General features: G+C 42.3%; 1 protein-coding gene across 1 annotated transcript in view; it reads right to left on the bottom strand.

Moving 5' to 3' along the window:
• Elp2 (elongator acetyltransferase complex subunit 2) overlaps nucleotides 1-17,713 on the bottom strand; it is a 38,263-nt gene that overhangs the window by 18,941 nt on the left and 1,609 nt on the right. Inside the window, exons 2-11 of the mRNA XM_036205287.1 lie at nucleotides 16,295-16,373; nucleotides 14,324-14,394; nucleotides 9,347-9,503; nucleotides 8,953-9,030; nucleotides 7,380-7,444; nucleotides 7,083-7,149; nucleotides 6,358-6,495; nucleotides 4,452-4,547; nucleotides 2,110-2,210; nucleotides 1,804-1,935 (exon numbers count right to left, since the gene is read on the bottom strand). Of these exons, the coding sequence (XP_036061180.1) occupies nucleotides 1,804-1,935; nucleotides 2,110-2,210; nucleotides 4,452-4,547; nucleotides 6,358-6,495; nucleotides 7,083-7,149; nucleotides 7,380-7,444; nucleotides 8,953-9,030; nucleotides 9,347-9,503; nucleotides 14,324-14,394; nucleotides 16,295-16,373 (984 nt within the window). The remainder of the gene's footprint in view (nucleotides 1-1,803; nucleotides 1,936-2,109; nucleotides 2,211-4,451; nucleotides 4,548-6,357; nucleotides 6,496-7,082; nucleotides 7,150-7,379; nucleotides 7,445-8,952; nucleotides 9,031-9,346; nucleotides 9,504-14,323; nucleotides 14,395-16,294; nucleotides 16,374-17,713) is intronic.

Here is a 17,713-nt window from a genome sequence, read left to right as displayed (position 1 = left end):
AAACCAGGTGCATCTCTGTGAGTTCGAGGCCAGCCTGGTCTATAGAGTGAGATCAGGACAGGCACCAAAATTACAGAGAAACCCTGTCTCGAAAAAAACAGAAAACAAACAAGCAAACAAAAGAGTGCTTGGTGCTTGCTGAACAATCATGAAGACTAGAGTTCAGATCTCAGCATCCATGGAGCAGCAAGCCAGGCATCCTACAATTGTCTATAAGCTCTCAAAGATCTGAAACTCTCCTGGCTTCTGTGCACAGGCAGGTGTGAACACCTGCACATACATCTGAGCATATGTTCACACAAACTTACATGCACATAAAGTAAATCCTTGAGAAATAAATAAAAATCAATCTTGAAGAGTTAGAAAGATGGCTCAGTGGTTAGGAGTGTGTACTGCTCTTCCAGACCAACCAAGTTCAATTCCCAACACCCATGTCAGTCAGCTCACAACTACCTTTTAATTCCAGTTCCAAGGAATCTAACACTCTCTTCTGACCTCCGTATTCACATTCACATCCCCCCCCCACACACACACATAAAACTAAATCTTTAAAGAATCAATCTTGACTATAAATAAATGGACCGCTCTGATGAGGGCTGCTGTCAGGGAGGCCGCAGGAGCACTGGGTCTGGGGTATGCAGGCAGGCACTCTGCTTTATGCTCAGTTGTGCTATCAATTTAACACTGTTCTAAAAAAAATACAGTCCACTTAAAAGTCAACCCCACCACCACGTGGTAGGTCTTTGTTTACATAAGCACAGTGAAACTGTTTTCAGATTTGGATAGCTCTTCTTCCACCTTGTGCTTTTCTTCTGCAAAGACCCTCGAAGAGTCTGAGTTAAGGAAATATAGTTCACTGTAAAAAATAGTTCCTAAACTAACAATGTCATAGATTTATTGGTTGTTTTAACTGCAGAAATAATCTTAAAGACTAAGTCTCCAATAAAACAGAAAGTTAAAACCTCAGAGGTGATTATTCAAAGACCACAAACTAAAAATGATGCAGATCCATGAATTTGTACTTGATAAAGACTTAGGGAGACGGCTCAGCAAACAGAGGCACTGGCCACAAAGCCTGAGGACCTAGGATTAGCCCAGGACCCACACAGTATAGGAGAGAGCTGGCTCCTGTAGGTTGTCTGTTAACCTTTGCACTTACAGACATAAAACAAAAATACGTGAAACATATTTTTCAAAGGAAGCTATCAGGCTGGGCAGCAGTGGTGCATGCCTTCAATCCCAGCACTCAGGAGGCAGAGCCAGCCTGATCTACAAAGCAAGATCCAGGACAGGCACCAAAACCACACAGAGAAAAAAAAAGGAAGCCATCAGAGACACATTCAAAATATGACAAGTCACATTTCACCCAATATTCTATTTTTCTTTCTTTCTTTTTTTTTTTTTTTGAGCTGAGGATCGAACCCAGGGCCTTGCGCTTGCTAGACAAGCGTACTACCACTGAGCTAAATCCCCAACTCCACCCAATATTCTTATTTAATTTATTTATCTAGCATCTAGACTCTGACTTGTATCTGTACATGATGGAGGGTAGGGGGCAGACAACCCAGGACCTCACATAAACTAGGCCAATGCCACTGAGCCACATTCCAGCCCTACATAAATAACATTTGGGCATCATTCAATTCTGTCACACTGCTGTACAGCTCTGTACTTTTCTTCCTAGAAAAGGCCAAACTTCTAATCCAGGATAAATACACAGACTATGTTTAAAATGACTATCATCTCTGCTTGAATGTGTCTACTAGGAAAGCACAAGTCAGCAAGGAGTCCACATGCTCATACTGGGTTCACTGTACTCTGCTTCCAAAGGTGCATTGCTCCGTGGTACGCATGAGCGATGATCATGGTGCCATTCTCTCCGAACTGGCAATTGAGAAACCCCAGGGTATTTCCACCGACTTCACCTACTCGGACCTACACAAGAACAGAAAAACTGTTATCAATCAACAGGTCCATTTCTCACACTGGAAAAGGAGTTCAGAGACTAAGTTACAGCTCATTTAATGCACACAAAGAATGAAAATTTACAGCTCTGGGAATATAGATTTAGGGTGTATATACTGAATTTCTGAAATATCCACCTCTTACCTGTTCTAACCAAACCCCAGAGTCGTCTTCTGGACCCCAGAGAATCATGCTTTTGTCCGTGGAGACAGACAGCAATCTCACCTTCTGCTGCAGGACACCATCTGAGGAGTAAAAACTGACTCTTTAGATCAATAAGCAGAGTCTGACTGCCAGAACAAAACAGAAGGGCGTGTAGCACTGACTGCAACAGCAGAGGTGTGCAAACCAGGTGTGACGGCCCACACCTATACCCCGGCGCTCAGGAAGCTGAGGCAGCACAATTGCTTTAAGCTCAAGGCCAGCCTGGGCTACACTATGGGACCCAGTTCCCAAAAACAAAAACATACAATCATAAGGTCTATCCTTAGTTTAAACAAGTTGTGATATATTCAGACAATGGAGTATTATGGGGTCTACACGAACCCACATAGCTATATCTCTAAACATATACATGTGTGATGCCAAAGGATAAGTACATACTAGTGCCAAGTTTTATCAATGACAACAATACTCATGGAATTCAGGTTCACTAGCATGCCTAGGACTGACAGGCACTGAACTTAGCACAGTGTCTCCACAGAAGACTGGAAGAAAGCTTCAAAGGTTCCTGAACTACAGAAAAGCGAGAGGTTGTCTCTCCACTACAAAACTGTTAAGTAACATATATTCTTTTAAATAAATCTTAAAAAGATTTTGTTTTACTGTTTGTAATTATGTGCCTGTATGTGCATCTCTGTGTGGGTATGTACAGCAGTATCTGATACCCCTAGAGTTGGGAGTTAACAGCTGTGAACCACCTCACATGGGTGGCTTGGGATGTGAGTCCTCTGCAAAGCCATCTCTCCAGGCCCTTGTGAACATTAGAACTCTTCTTTATTTAGAGGTGTGTGAATGAGTGCATCTGCTCTCCTGTATGGGCACATTTATGCTCCACATGCAGAGTCCATGAAGAGAGCATTAGATTCCCTGGAAGTACAAGTCTTTATCAATGGCCTGATGTGAGTCCTGGAACCAAACTCAGGTCTTCTGCAAGAGCAATGAGTACTCTTAAGCACTGAGACATCACTCCAGCCTCTGACACTGACTCCCCACTCCCTTTAAAGACCAAATAAAGAGCTTCACTTGAGCTTGGGAATATGAAATTAGGGATTCCACTTTGACTTTCAGTAACTTTGGCTGGGTCTTGGTGTAAGTGCTAGGCCAAAACAATGCTTTCCTCCTATTTATTTATTTAAAGATTTTTAATTATGTGTCTATGTGTGTGAGTGCAGGTGCCCTCGAAATCCAAAGGGGGTGTCAAGCACATCTCTCCAGCCCCTTTCTCTTCTTTTTACTGTTGGAAACACAGCTTCAAATTTCTTTTTATTTGTGTATGTACACGTGTCTGTTTGAAAGAAGGTCTCATTAGTCAAGATGGACTAACCTTGATCTTGGAATCCTCCTGTCTTAGCATCCTGACTGCTAGAATTATAGCTGTGGACTACTATGCTCAGCTTTCTTTTCTATTGAAATGGGGTTTTACTACATAGTTCAGCCTGGCTACAAACTAACAATCCTTTCCTCAGCCTCCTTAGAGGCAGGATTACATCACACTCAATAAGTTTGTTTTTTTTTTTAGTTTTAAACTAAACTTGAGCTGCTAGAAAAGAAAAAGTAAACCACACAGCTAGTTTGCTCTCAGCTACAGAGACAACAGTGACCCCTGGTACAGAGCAGGCAAAGACATGTGTTCATGACAATAGAGCACACGGGTCAGGAAAAGTAGAGAGGTGATGGGTTAGAAAGAAAGAAACCACTAGGCAAGGCTACACGGCTCACACTGGAGCTGGCTACAAAGGGTAAAACGATGAAGAAGACACTGTGGCAAATATGTACAACCTAAGAGCTGAGCAGTGATCCCCTGAGCATTAATGACTGCTGTTCCTCAGGACAAGAACTAGGTTATGCTTTGCTCAGCTTTACACCAGCACCAGCCTGAGGGCAACCCTGCCCCTCCATAGATGGAGGCTAAGGGCCACAGAAAGAGGGGAAGGTGTGGGTTCTCCTAAGTACTATCTCCCAGTATCAGCACTTCCATACTCTCAAGAGTGAAGGTTCCAGTGAGGCTGAGTCAGTTTTCCTTACGCTCTGAGTCACACCGGAACTTGACAGAAGCACAGGTAACAGGGGTCTGGCAGTGCCAGCGCCCTGGTAGCCATCAGCCTGCCTGAGGACAACTTCCCGTGGAGCGACTGTCCGCACAGCAGTTACACGGGCCTCACAGTTGCCAACATTAGTCACGCTCAAAGCAGTCCTCAAGCTCAGCTGCTCAGCTCAAAACACTGTGACACTGAATGAAACAAGAGCTGTTGGTTTCCTCCTACCTTTGTAGAACGGAGGCAGCCAATGAATTGAGTTTACCCAGTTTTCGTGTCCAGTCAGCAGGGTCTCCAGGGTAACCGCAACAGTTATGCTAATACCTACAACAGAAGCGACAGACACCCTTTCCTCAGTCCCTCTCAAAGGACATCTGCAGAATCAAGTCTGTTGTGTAATTATGTCAAGAAATTAGAACAAAACATAATAATCCAGATTCAACAAAAAGAACAAAAATTCTAAACTTCATTAACCTCACCCACTAGAGAAAAGGAGCTAAAAATGAATTGTCCCTACACTTTTCTCTATCTGGGTATAAATAAATACTAAAGAATATATTTTACTATTTAAAATATTCCTGGAAAAGCTGTTCCACAGCAATTAAAAAGCAAAATCACACATCATTTACATTTTGAAACATTACATATACAATTCTTACGTTTCAGCTCAAAACTAGGGCTGAGAGTGTAGCACAGCCATGTACTGCCTAGCACGTGTAATTCACTAGCCTAGCTGGGTTGAATTTCCAGCACAAACAAAAATTCATACACCGCTCTTGCTCCCCCCCGCCAAAAAAAAGTAGTATTAAAGCAAGAGCAAGGACTGGGGCTATAACTCAGATGACAGAGTGTGCCTGGCACACCCGAGTTTGACAGTGACAGGGTGGTATGACACAGCCGCTAACAACAGCATTCAGAAGATAGAAGGAGGAGGTTCAGAGTTCAGGAGGCTGGCATAGGATATATGAGACCCTGTCATTCATAGATAGATAGATAGATAGATAGATAGATAGACAGACAGACAGACAGACACATGAGACCCTGTCATTCATTCATAGATAGATAGATAGATAGATAGATAGATAGATAGATAGATACATACATACATACATACATACATACATACATACATACATACATACATGAGACCCTGTCATTCATAAATAGATACAGATATAGATAGATAGATAGATAGACAGATAGATAGTCAGACAGTTAGATATGATAGGTAGGTAGGCAGGCAGACAGACAGATATGATAGGTAGGCAGGTGGGCAGACAGACAGATATGATAGGTAGGCAGACAGACAGATATGATAGGTAGGCAGGCAGGCAGACAGACAGATATGATAGGTAGGCAGGCAGGCAGGCAGACAGATATGATAGGTAGGCAGGCAGGCAGACAGACAGATATGATAGGTAGGCAGGCAGGCAGGCAGACAGATATGATAGGTAGGCAGGCAGGCAGACAGACAGATATGATAGGTAGGCAGGCAGGCAGGCAGATAGATAGCAAAAACAGGCAAGCCAGCTTCCTTGTTTCCCTACTTGGTAATTATCATTTTTTTAAAAAAATTAACATAAATGAATAAGGGAAACTAAATTTATATTATAGTAAATAAATGAAAAATTCATATTTTGGCATAGCTATTTATAGTATATCGGCTACAACATTTGTTGGTTTCCCCCATACAACTGTTGCCACAATTCTAACAGACCTCATAACTAAGACTAACCAAGAACAGCACACTTAGGGAGTGAGGACTCATGAGGACTGGCTTTGGTATTTACAAACAAACTCAACTGTATCTCCATCCTACAACATTCCAACAGGACCTATGAGGGGGAAGCCAGTCTATTACAACACTGTAAGAAAATATAAATTCCACATGCCACTCAAATGTAGTTTAGCCTGTCCCTTATGAATGCACTCCAAAGGACCAGAATTCACATTTCACAAATTAATTCACTGATAAACAGTAAGCATAATTTTATAAAAGTGTTTCAAACATGAAAAATAATAGAACTCACAAAAAATAAAAAACAAACCTTCACACAGATGTGTGGAGACACAGACAAATAAAACAGCTAGCACAGCTAAGTATTGGTACATCAAACACTTCACTGTCACCTACCTCCATCTTGTATAGTGAAAGTATTTTCCTTCAGTCTTATACCATCATCCTCAGTTTCTAAAGATGTTGGTTTCATATACACTTTCCATATTCTTATTAGGCTATCCTGTGAACAGCTTGCGAGGAAAAGGTTTCTACCTAATTAGAAAATACATATTACATTACTTTTTAAAACACTATATGCAGTAAATTTAGGTATAAGATTTTTTTTATCTATGGTGTATATATTTCTAGATCCAAAAATATTAGACTTTGTTTCCTTATCCTTCATGTATCTGACTGGAATTCATTTTTAATGGCATTGGCAAATACATACACAATGTTAATACATATGTATATAACAAACGGTTCTCTATAGCTAGGGCACAAAGTTCTAGGAAGAATTCTTCAAGAACACCTACATTTAAATAGGACAACTATTGTCATCTTGTAAATATCAATTTATTTCATTATTTACCACCCAATCAACAGTTAACAAGAGTTAAGAATCCCCTTTTCTGGGCCAGTGGGCAATGGTAGCTGCCACCCAGCCTCAGTGAGTGTGATCTTGGGACTCACACGGCGAAAGGAAACCCTGCTCCTGATCCCCAATGCTGTCGTCTAGTCTCCAGATGCATGCCATAGTATGTGTGTTCCTTTCTAACCGGGACAGTAGATAATGTAACACACAAAGAAACTTAAACACGTCCCTATCATGCACACTTGTAGTAAAATTTCATACTGACCAAAAGTTGCCCAATCTACTCCTTTTATCCAGTCCTCATGCCCACAGAGAGAAAGCATTTTCTGAAACTAGGAAGATAAGAGTCAATAAAGTAAGTGACACCTTAGTGACCAGTCAGGCTAGTCACTGTCTTCAAGTCTCAAGCAGTTTAAACGTTCACAAGATAAAGCACATGCTGCAGATACAGCCCTGAAAATGCTGGACAGCAGGACTTCTGCAACTATTTTAAAATTCCTACATTAAGATGCACTGCTAAGCAAAACATAGTTCTAGTCTCTTAGTAAAAACCATTAGTTACCTGGTCATCCTGTTGAACAAATAAGTGAATTTTGCAGTCATCGTCACCACACGCTAATATTGGTACTGGGAAGGCAAACAGACATGGCCGTAAGTACTGCAGCTAAGATCACTTCGTGAAGAAACTGACTTCTGCTCCCCACACCATCACACAAATGCACTGACAGGGTCCCATCGCCTCCAGGACTAAACGGACACTCTAACATTCCTAACCAGTGGATCTGGCAAACACTGGGACAGGTAGGTCTGTGCACTATGACAGAGGGGAGGGAAAGAGGAGAACAAGGCCGGGACTAGGGAGAAGGCCTGGGGTGAGTGCTTGCCATATAAGCCTGAAAACCTGAGTTCAATCCCTGGGAACCACATAAAAAGCCACATGTGGCGTTGTACATCTATAATCCCAGCACTCCTTTGGCAAGATGAAAGGAAGAAAGAACTGGCAGCAAGTTGTAGGCCGCCTAGCCTACAATACAACGTGACTAGAAACAAGAGAGCCCTTGCCTTAGACAGAAAGACCCCCAAAAGTTGCCCCTAACCAAAAGAAATTTCAATAAGAGCAAGTAAGGTGCATTTCTACAACACCAGCCAGAGGACCAGGGGGAAAAGCCCTTAGCTCGGCTGAATACTGAAGAGCCTCTGCACCCAGCATCAGCTGCTACCTAAAAATCCTTACATGTATTTGCTGACTTCAAGGATTTTACATTTGGCTTGAGAATGAATTAAATGTTAAAAACAAAAGAGCACATAACCAAATACACGCTTAAGAACTCATGTTGCAAAACTAACCTTGCTTCCAGCCACCTTTACATAAAGGAAGCATAACATGGAACCAGACTCCCAGCTCCTGCTGTAGAGGACTGAGAGCAGGAGAGGTGGAGTTTTGTGGCCATGCCTCTGGCAGCTGGGCCTGTCCTCCAGGTAAAGGAGGAGGTAAAGGAATCATTGTCTCACATCAACTACCATTTCTGTGCCCAAAGAAGGCAAGGAAAACCAAACTCATCATGTAGGACATGAAGGACTGCCATCTTGAGAGGCTCACCCAGGTAAGCACCTTTCAACTTAGCTCAACCTTCACCTTCAAAGAACTACTTTCTCCAAACTGTATTCAGATACATCCACGATGAAATCAACAAGCAGCAATATCAATTTGGCGCATATATTAAACCAATAAAATCTCAGCTACCAAAATTTCTAATAGCTGCCCTAACTTTATGAGCTAGACTTGGGTAGTTGAATACTGTAATCAATGTTACGTTATCAACATCTCAGTTGATTTGCTGTTTTTCTGTTTCTGAAACAGTCTCAAATAGCCTAGGCTACCCTTGAACTCCTGATCCTCCTGTCTCCATCTCCCTAATGCTGAGGTTACTGCCTTTTATCTCAATGCCCAGTTTGTTATTTCATGGGAGCATTCAGATACAGGGCTGGAGTACAGCTCAGTGCTCGGGTATTGTTTAGTATGTGTGAGGCCATCCACTGGATCACCAACACAAGACAAACAAATGTAACAGATACACAATCAAGGCCCCAAACCTTTCTTATGCTGTTCTTTTAATAAATGGGAGGACACTCACCATTAATACCGGGCAAAACAGACAGGCAGACCGTCAGAATACACGCATCTCCGAAGTTCAAGGTCTGAAGGAATTTTACTGAAAACATGAAACAAAAACTCACCATGAGCAATTGCCCTGAGCTTCTCCACCTAAAGAAGCTGGGTGGTGTCACTAGTTCAGGGCGTCAGCAGAGAGACGGGCAAGTCAGCCCACAGATCAAAGAGAACAAAACAGCTCATTTAAAAGGGCTTAGTTGGAATTTACTTAGGCAAATACTTTGGTTAAAGGGTATTTTGAAAAAGCACAAAAGTAACACATTCATATTCGGGTAACATTTTGAAGTTGTTTGAAATGGTTACTCAATTCACAATTTCTATGTCTTTTATCTAGATTACAAAGCCTCCAGACCTACCTTCCGACCCCTTTTTAGACCACAGTCGAACTGTAGAATCTGAAGCTGCAGAAGCTATCAGAGCATGCAGCACACCATTGGATGGCCCATTCAGGTAAATAGCATGCACGGCATAAATAGGTCCTTCATGGCCTTGGAGGCGGACGGCTTTTAAAACCTGAATCAGAAAGAACGACATACGTGTTACAAGAACAGAAGAATCACATAGCTGAGTATGGTGGCTCATGTCTGTAATCCTAGGACTCAGGAGGCTGCACTAGAACTCCAGAGGACCACTATGAGTCTGAGAACAGTCTGGACTGTCAAATGAGACTGTCTCAAAAAAGAAAGGTGAGGAGGCTGTAAACAGAACATGATGGCTGTACATTTGTAAGGAAGTGGAGACAGGAGTGCCATTAGTTCAAAGTCCTCCTCAGTTTGAGAGGCTCTCTCCTTGATCAGCAATCCAGGCACACTGAGCACTCATGCACACAGAACTGAATGGGTGGGGACCCAATCCCTGAGATGGCTCCACCTTTCCCCTGAATCCCAATTCTTTTCATCCTTTTTTCTACCTTTCCTTCCCCTACCCCGCCTCAGTCTGGCCTCATTCTCCTCTCAGTTGACCGTCCTGCCACCAGGACCTTAGGGAAGCCTAAGGAAAAACTGGCAAGTCTCTCACTTCAAGTCTCAGAAGTAGGACACTTCACCTCCCTGGATTCTTCTGCTAAGACTGGACCCAGTGGGAGTGGCATTCTGCTCCTTAAAATGCAGGTGGCTGCACATGGCCCTCTAATTCCTGTAGCATTGGGGACATGGAACAGTCAGCAGGTCACATGACATGACCACACCAGGTTCCATATCTTCTTACTTGCCCATTTTTCTATACAGAAGCACCTTTCTCTCAGGGCCCTAAAAAAGAACCCATTCTCACTCATTTCCCTGTCCATCATATCCCCATTTTATTTTGTAACTAACCTGTCAAAAACATGTTTACACACTCCTTTGCTTCCGGTTTTCGCTAGGCTAAGTTAGCAGTGCTGTCAGAGTACACCTGACATATCCTTTCCTGAGCAACCATCACTGATTTCCAAATGCCTACTGAATAAGAGCCCCTCCTCTGAAAGCTAAGGATTGAATCCAGGGCCTCATACATACTAGGCAGGTGCTCTGCCACGGATCTGTATCCCAGCCCAACCACAACAACAAAAAATTTGAGATAGTGCTTTGCTGTATAGCCTATACTGACCTTGAACTCATCCTTCTCCTGCTTCAGACTGTTGAGTGCTGACAATCCAGGCCTGCAATCTGTGAGTGGCCTAAGAACAAACTCCTAAAGCTGGCGTTCAAATATGAACTCCCCTTATTCTCTACTATTTTTGTACACTAGAGAGCCTCCTGCCAGTAGCAAAAGTCCATGGAGTATACTACAGCAGTGACAACTAGTGTTCAGAAGGTCAACCTATCAGAACTAAGGGTTCTGTTAGAGGAAACCATCCATCACGCAAGGCGTTATGGAATTACTGCCTTTTGAATGAACTGGCTGTCTCTTGTAAACTTCTTGTGCAATAACATCCATGAAACTCCCCATTTACCGTGCATTTCCATGTTACGTGTACATGTAATCTCATGATTGCATCTCAATCTTGGGCACAACTTTCCCTATACATTTGGGGTAATTGGACAACTGTCCCCAGCTGTGTTTATCTTTTATTAACATATATCTGGCCAGGGCCATTCTCCAGACAAAAGTATTTCAGCAAAGATACCTTTATCCAAGGACAAAACTGCACACAGATAAACATTAGCTCATCTCAGCCACAGATAGAGAAAAGAACCGCTAACAATTAAATCCTCAACCCCTCACCTTCACCTGGGTTATTTACACAAGACCCTAACTTAAAAGATTTACTGCTCACATTCCTGGATGATGTTTTAGCCATTTGTTAGTTACTGAGTTAAGGCAGTTACTTCCCACTGACCCAAGGAGATTGCCTACAAGGCCAAGCAGGTGATAGGCACCAAGCTTCTTTCTTGTGCAAATTAAGTTTTTATTCCTCCCCAGCCAGGTGCTATTTCTAGATTTTCTCCTCAGCAATTACTCTGAATGAAGATGCTTTTACTAATCAAAATACTACACGCTCTGACATAGGTTGCTTAGCCACCTAGCATATGTCCCCCTCCCTATCAGAAAGCAGCTGCAGCCACAGTTTACTTTCTTGTGACTTACTGACCCCTAACATTCTACCTAGCCATTTCTAGATTATAGTTTGAGTACATAAATTCCCTAACGGATCTTAGCCTTTAGTTGACCTACCGGAGAACTCCCCTTATTCACTCCCCTTTTGGGTTATAATCGGAAGCTGACAATTAACTACTTTATGTGTGGGTCCTTATCACCTCTCTCTGAGACCCTGGAAACTTTAAGCCTCGCATTGCTTTACCAAAGAATTACCATGTGGGTATATATACTGGTTCTCTGAGAGCACTGGGGGAAGAGGATTGATGGAGAAGAACAGAGATGAGAATGGAGATGGAAAGAACTAGGTAGAACGATGAGAGAGCAGCGGGGACTGAGAGCAGGAGGACTGAGAAGTAAGAGAACAGAAAAGAAACTGTACAGATAGAATTGACTTAGAGAAATAAAGCAAATGGACTAAAGAACTCAGTGTGCTTAGATTCACTGAATAAGCCTCAGATTAGAATCCTCAGCTGGTTGGTAGACTGTTCCAAGGACCCCAGGAGCAAACAATATAGGCTGGACCTATTATTGTTTGTGTTAGTACACCATGTATTATCTAATAGCATTTCCCAAACTGTCTCCTCGGAGTGCAATGGGATGCTAAGAGATTTTAAATGGGAATGACAGGTTCATTTGTGTTAATGTTTTTCCTACTTGGAATCCTTACCCTTTAAATTTTTCCCAAGACAACACCCTCCACTTCACAATCAACTCAAAGGCCATCCATTTGCAGTGGTGCAGCAGCTTTGCACACCTGGACACAGAGCACTTTGACTTTTCAGTATTCAAGTCCACTCTGCCTTCAAGACAATGTCCTCGACTCATGAACAAGAGGGCTCTGCTTTATCTACTTCTTTGGGGTAATTTGCAAAACCAATATTCACCTGGCAGCAGCTGCCCATTTAATACACCAAAATGTCTGTCATTATCGAGAACAGAACAGCCCACCGAAGATCGATCTGAATGAGGGAGTGCCAGGCACAAGTGACAGCACACAAAGATGGAAGCAGGAGTTAGAGGAAGGGTACAGAGCCCTGACAGGCAGGAGAGAAACTATCTCAACTGAGTAGGATGGCACACACCTGTAATCTCAGCCCTGCGGGGCAAACAGTGAGACTGCCTTATAAATGTGTATGCATATGCTGTTTATGTCTGCTTATACATGTGTATGGCATGCATGTGGGGCTGAAGGACACACTTGGGTGTCTGTCCTCATCTTCCACCTGATCTAAGCCTGCGTCTTTCTTAGCTGTTGGCCATGATGTATCCCAGGCTAGCTGTCCCAGAGCTTCTGGGCACTCTCCTGTCTCCATCTTCCATCCACAGTAGAGACTCTGGGATTCCAGGTGAATGCTGCCATGTCCAGCCACTATGTGGGTTCCGTGGACTGGAACTCAGGTCCTCCAGCCTGTGCAGCATGCATTTTACCCAGTGCATATCCCCAACCCATGTCTCAGACTTTTTTTTGGGGGGGGGGGGTCAAGCCAGGGTTTCTCTGTGTAACAGTCCTGGCTGTCCTGGAACTCAATTTGTAGCCCAGGGTGGCCTCAAACTCACTGAGACCCACCTGTCTCTGCCTCCCAAGTGCTAGGATTAAAGGCATATACCACCACTGCCTGGCTCATACTTTTTATTAAAATAAATAAATAAATGAAGTTTCTTGGCTCCTATGATGGTTTGAATAGGAACGGCCTCATATATTTGAATGCGTGGTCATTAGGGCACAACACTACTTGACTTGGATTACAGGGTGCGGCCTTTTTGGAGGAAGTGTCCCTGAGGGCAGGATTTGGGGTTTCAAATGCTCAAACCAGGCCCAGTGTTTCTCTATTCCTATTGCCTGGGCAAGTAGAACTCTCAGCTCCTTCTCCAGCATGTCAGCCTGCATGCCCCGACACTTCCTGCCATGACATAATGGACTAAACCTCTGAAACTATAAGATGCCCCAATGAAATGCTTTCCTTTATAACAGTTATAAGAGTTGTTGTGGTCATGGTGCCTCTTCACAGCAACAGAACACTAGCTAAGAGAGCTATATACTTTAAAAAAAAAAAAAAAGGAGATAAAGCATTTGGGCTTCAGATTTTTTTTCTTAATACTCTTTTGGCTATTTATTTTCTAGTATATTTATGATCCAATTTACTTGAAATATTTAATATAATTAAATATAAGAGACCTTTTATTTTCCTGCATAACAATTCAATCATGCCCAGCTATTTCTTTTCTTTTTAATACAATATATTTGATCATGTTTCCCCCTTATCCAATTCCTCCAGATTCTTCCCGTCTCCTTACCCATCCAACTTCATGTTCTCATTCTTATTCCAAACAAACAAAAACCAAAAACTGAAAATCAAAACAAACCAAAAATGTAAAAAAATACCAAAATGGACAACAACAACATGGCATCAGTTTTGTGTTGGCCAGCTTCTCCTGGACATGGGGCTTGGCCTGGAGTATGTTTGATAAATCCAATGACACGCAGTTGTAAAAAATCAATTTCCTCTTCCCCAGTAGGCATCAATTGCAAATAGCTGCTTGGTTGGGGGCTTTGTGTCCACCTCCCCTTCCCAGTGCTGGGATTTTGTCTTCAGATTTTAAGAAATGATAAAGTATATGGGTTACAGATAAGCAAATAAACTAAGTTCATAGATGAGAAAAAATGAGGACATTTCATAAATCAAAAAACAAGAAATGAGAGCTAAAACTTGAACAGTAAATACAGTCACTTCTTAGAATGAGAAACGGCTACTGACCTGATTATTCTCTATCTCCCAGTGAATCACCCGACTGTCGGCTCCTCCAGACACCAACTCAGAGGAAGGGGCTGAAACAGTTGTGTGTGGGTAAATATCTGCAATCATGTCATTTCTTCCCCTAGTTATTGTCTTATCCATTTCTTAGGGAATCTAAATTATCTGGTGACAGACCTTACTAGAAGGTCACAGGTTACAGTGATAACACATGTAATTCATTTTACGTGACCTCACTTTTAAATGGAAGTAAAATTAATACTTCACAACAAAGTCCTATGGTGTGATTCCAGTAGTTTTTGATGTCAAGCGGTGCCAAGTAACATATTTACAACTGTATTTTTGCACACACATTAAGAGCCATCCTTAGTATCATATAATGGCCTTTACTGACTTGATACAAGACTTACTCTGATTCACCACTTGAGATAAGTGGTGTATTAAGCCTTTTTTAATATTATAGAGAAAACCACAGAAGAGTCTCACAGCTCAAGAAAACCCTGCACTTGCTCCTGGAGCATACGCAGAAAGAGAAGGATTAACTCAGAGTGTAAGACAGAAGCACAGCAGGCCAGGACAACGGAGAGAATCCACTGAAATAAGAGTTTACAGCAACCGATAGGCCAGCAACAACCCTGGAGCCAGAGACTCTTACAATGAAGAGAAATAGTCCACTGCATTCCACCAACTTTCAACATCTTTGTTCTGCTTTAAGAACCCCTAAAAAGCTTTTAATGTGGGCTATGTGGATCAATATTAGAAGTTAAAACTAAAAAGTATTTTTTAATAGTTCACTTAAAGCTACAATGATGTTGGGCATGGAAACACATGCCTTTAGCCCCAGCACTCTGGAGGAAGAGGCAGGGGCCCCTCTGTGGATCTGAGGCCAGTATGGTCTACATAGTGAGTTCTAGGCCAGCCAGGACACAGTGAGACATAGTCTCAAAAAAAAAAAAAAAAAAAAAAAAAAGACACAGTTAAGATATTGATTGGGTAAAGGCGCCTGCTGTACAAAACTAGAGATCTGAGTTTGATCCCCAAACCACACAAAGGTGGGTGCAAAGTCTACACATGCACTGTGGCATATACCCAACCCCACCATCACACACTGGTAATAGTAATTTAATTATAATGATGTACAAAATATGTTAATACAAACTTCCATAGTTTGTTATAGTTTCCATAGTTATGTTAGAACTATAAAAAATTAAAAAGAACAGAAGCACAATTTTGTATGTCTGGAGGCTCTTTAATATCTGACTACATTAGAAAACAGCTGAAGTTTCTTATTTGCTGCACTATTTAATCTGTTACAGTATCACACATCATGTGGCTGATAGAAAAAACCACACAGCACACTCTTGATAGCCTGTGAGTAAATATGCTTCTTAATATTATGAAAACAGCATGGACCTCACACATCCTGGGACTACCAAGGGTCCTCTGATGCAGTACAGTCCTTTGCTTTCTAGACCATACTATGAACTGCAACAAACATCCATGGTCTTAACTAAAGCAACAGTCTATCTATGGTAGAAACAGACTAAGTCAGCTGAATGCCAGCCTCTACCTATGACCTGCTCACAGGTTTTCCACTCACAGGCTATGGGCACAGGGTATATCCATGCTTCAACTGCTACCAAGTGAAAATACTAGTCAGCTACCTCACTGGGTAGACCAGTTTTCATTTTTTTCCAAACAGATCAGTCAAGAAAATAATAAATCAAGAGAAATAATGAAAAAAAAAATTACTAACTGGCCAGCCAGGCAGTGGTGGCGCACGCCTTTAATCCCAGCACTTGGGAGGTATAGGCAGGTAGATCTTTGTGAGTTCTAGGCCAGCCTGGTCTACAGAGTGAATTCCAGGACAGGCTCCAAAAACTACACAGAGAAACCCTATCTCTAAAAAAACAAATTACTAACTATACATTATCAAAAAGCATTTGAGATCAGCCTTTTTGGCTTAATACTTACAGCCATCCGGTCTACGTATCCACTGCAGGCAATTGACTCGAGCAGTGTGACCATTCAGATTGTTAAGAACCACCTTTTTCTTTAGAGAAAAAAAAAATCAATTAGTACATTAAAATGTAGCCCACAAAGGGATTGATAAGTAAGTGAAAATCAGTTATCAGTATTTTGATACAATAAAAAGAGCATAATTCCATCAACAGAGCTGCCTTTCAAGTCATAAACCTCTAACTGTGGCTTGAGTTATCCATTCACTATAGCATTTCCTGCCTTTCCACACACATTCCCACCATCCTGTTAATAACTGGCCATCTTAGCTCCCTGGATCTTCATCTACATAGCTGATGTAGATCAACTCAAGCCCCAACCCCCGTGTCTGCAAGCCTATCTTGAATGTTCAGGATAAACAAAAAGTTCCTTTGTGGGCTACAGTCCACAGCAAAACAATACCAAGTTGCATTAAGTAGAGGGTTTATTTATTTATTTTTTCCTGTGCATTGGTGTTTTGCCTGCATATATGTCTGGATGAGTGTGTTGGATCCTCTGGAACTAGAGTTACAGACAGTTGTGAGCTGCCATGTGAGTGCTGGGTCCTTTGGAAGAGCAGCCAGGGCTCCTAACCACGCAGCCATCTCTCCAGCCCACGTTGATGGTTCAAAAAAAAGGAAAAATAAAAAACAACCTATAGTTAATGTATATAAATTCATGGTTAGTCAAATGGTAGGTGCTTTAGCCTCAGTGACAGCGACACAGGTCATGAGGCCACAACTGCTAAAGTCCTAAATCTGATCCTTGCAAGTTCTACAGCCAGACCCTCAGCCATCCTTCAGAAGCCCGACTTCACATCCAGCTTAAAGACCTGTTCACAGCACTTCTCTTTCCAGCCGTTTCCATGTTTGTTATCAATAGCACTGACTTGATGCCTGCTTGTATGCCAAACAGGATTTCTCTTGGCTGAGGAAAAGGCAAATGTGTATAAACAAATACATTTAATGAATGAGCTCTCTAAGGTGGGCAAGCACTTAAATGCATTTCCCTGTCTCTCTCATTAGACTGAGGAGTAATTTACTCATTGTCTTTGTAGCATCACAATGCCTACAGCAAGCCTAGATTCGGTCTCAAAAAATGCCAAATAAACATCATTCTTAAAAATGTACTGTAGCATTTCGGGTGGTGTGTGTGTGTGTGTATGTGTATTTGTGTGGTGTGTGTGTAGTGTGTGTAGTGTGTGTCTGGGGGGGTATGTGTGGGGTGTGTGGGGTGTGTGTGTGTGGTATATTTGTGTGTAGTGGGTGTGAGTGGTGTGTGTGGGGGGATATGTGTGGGGTATGTATGGTGTGTGTGGGGTGTGTATGTGTGTGGTGTGGGGGGGTATGTGGGGGGTGTGGGGTGTGTGTGTGTGTTGTGTGGTGTGGGGGGTAT

This window comes from Onychomys torridus, chromosome 13 (assembly GCF_903995425.1).
Source record: "Onychomys torridus chromosome 13, mOncTor1.1, whole genome shotgun sequence".
In the NCBI taxonomy this organism is placed as follows: domain Eukaryota; kingdom Metazoa; phylum Chordata; class Mammalia; order Rodentia; family Cricetidae; genus Onychomys; species Onychomys torridus.
The sequence above is the reverse complement of the archived record's forward strand: the minus strand, read 5'-3'. Positions and strand labels throughout refer to the sequence as shown.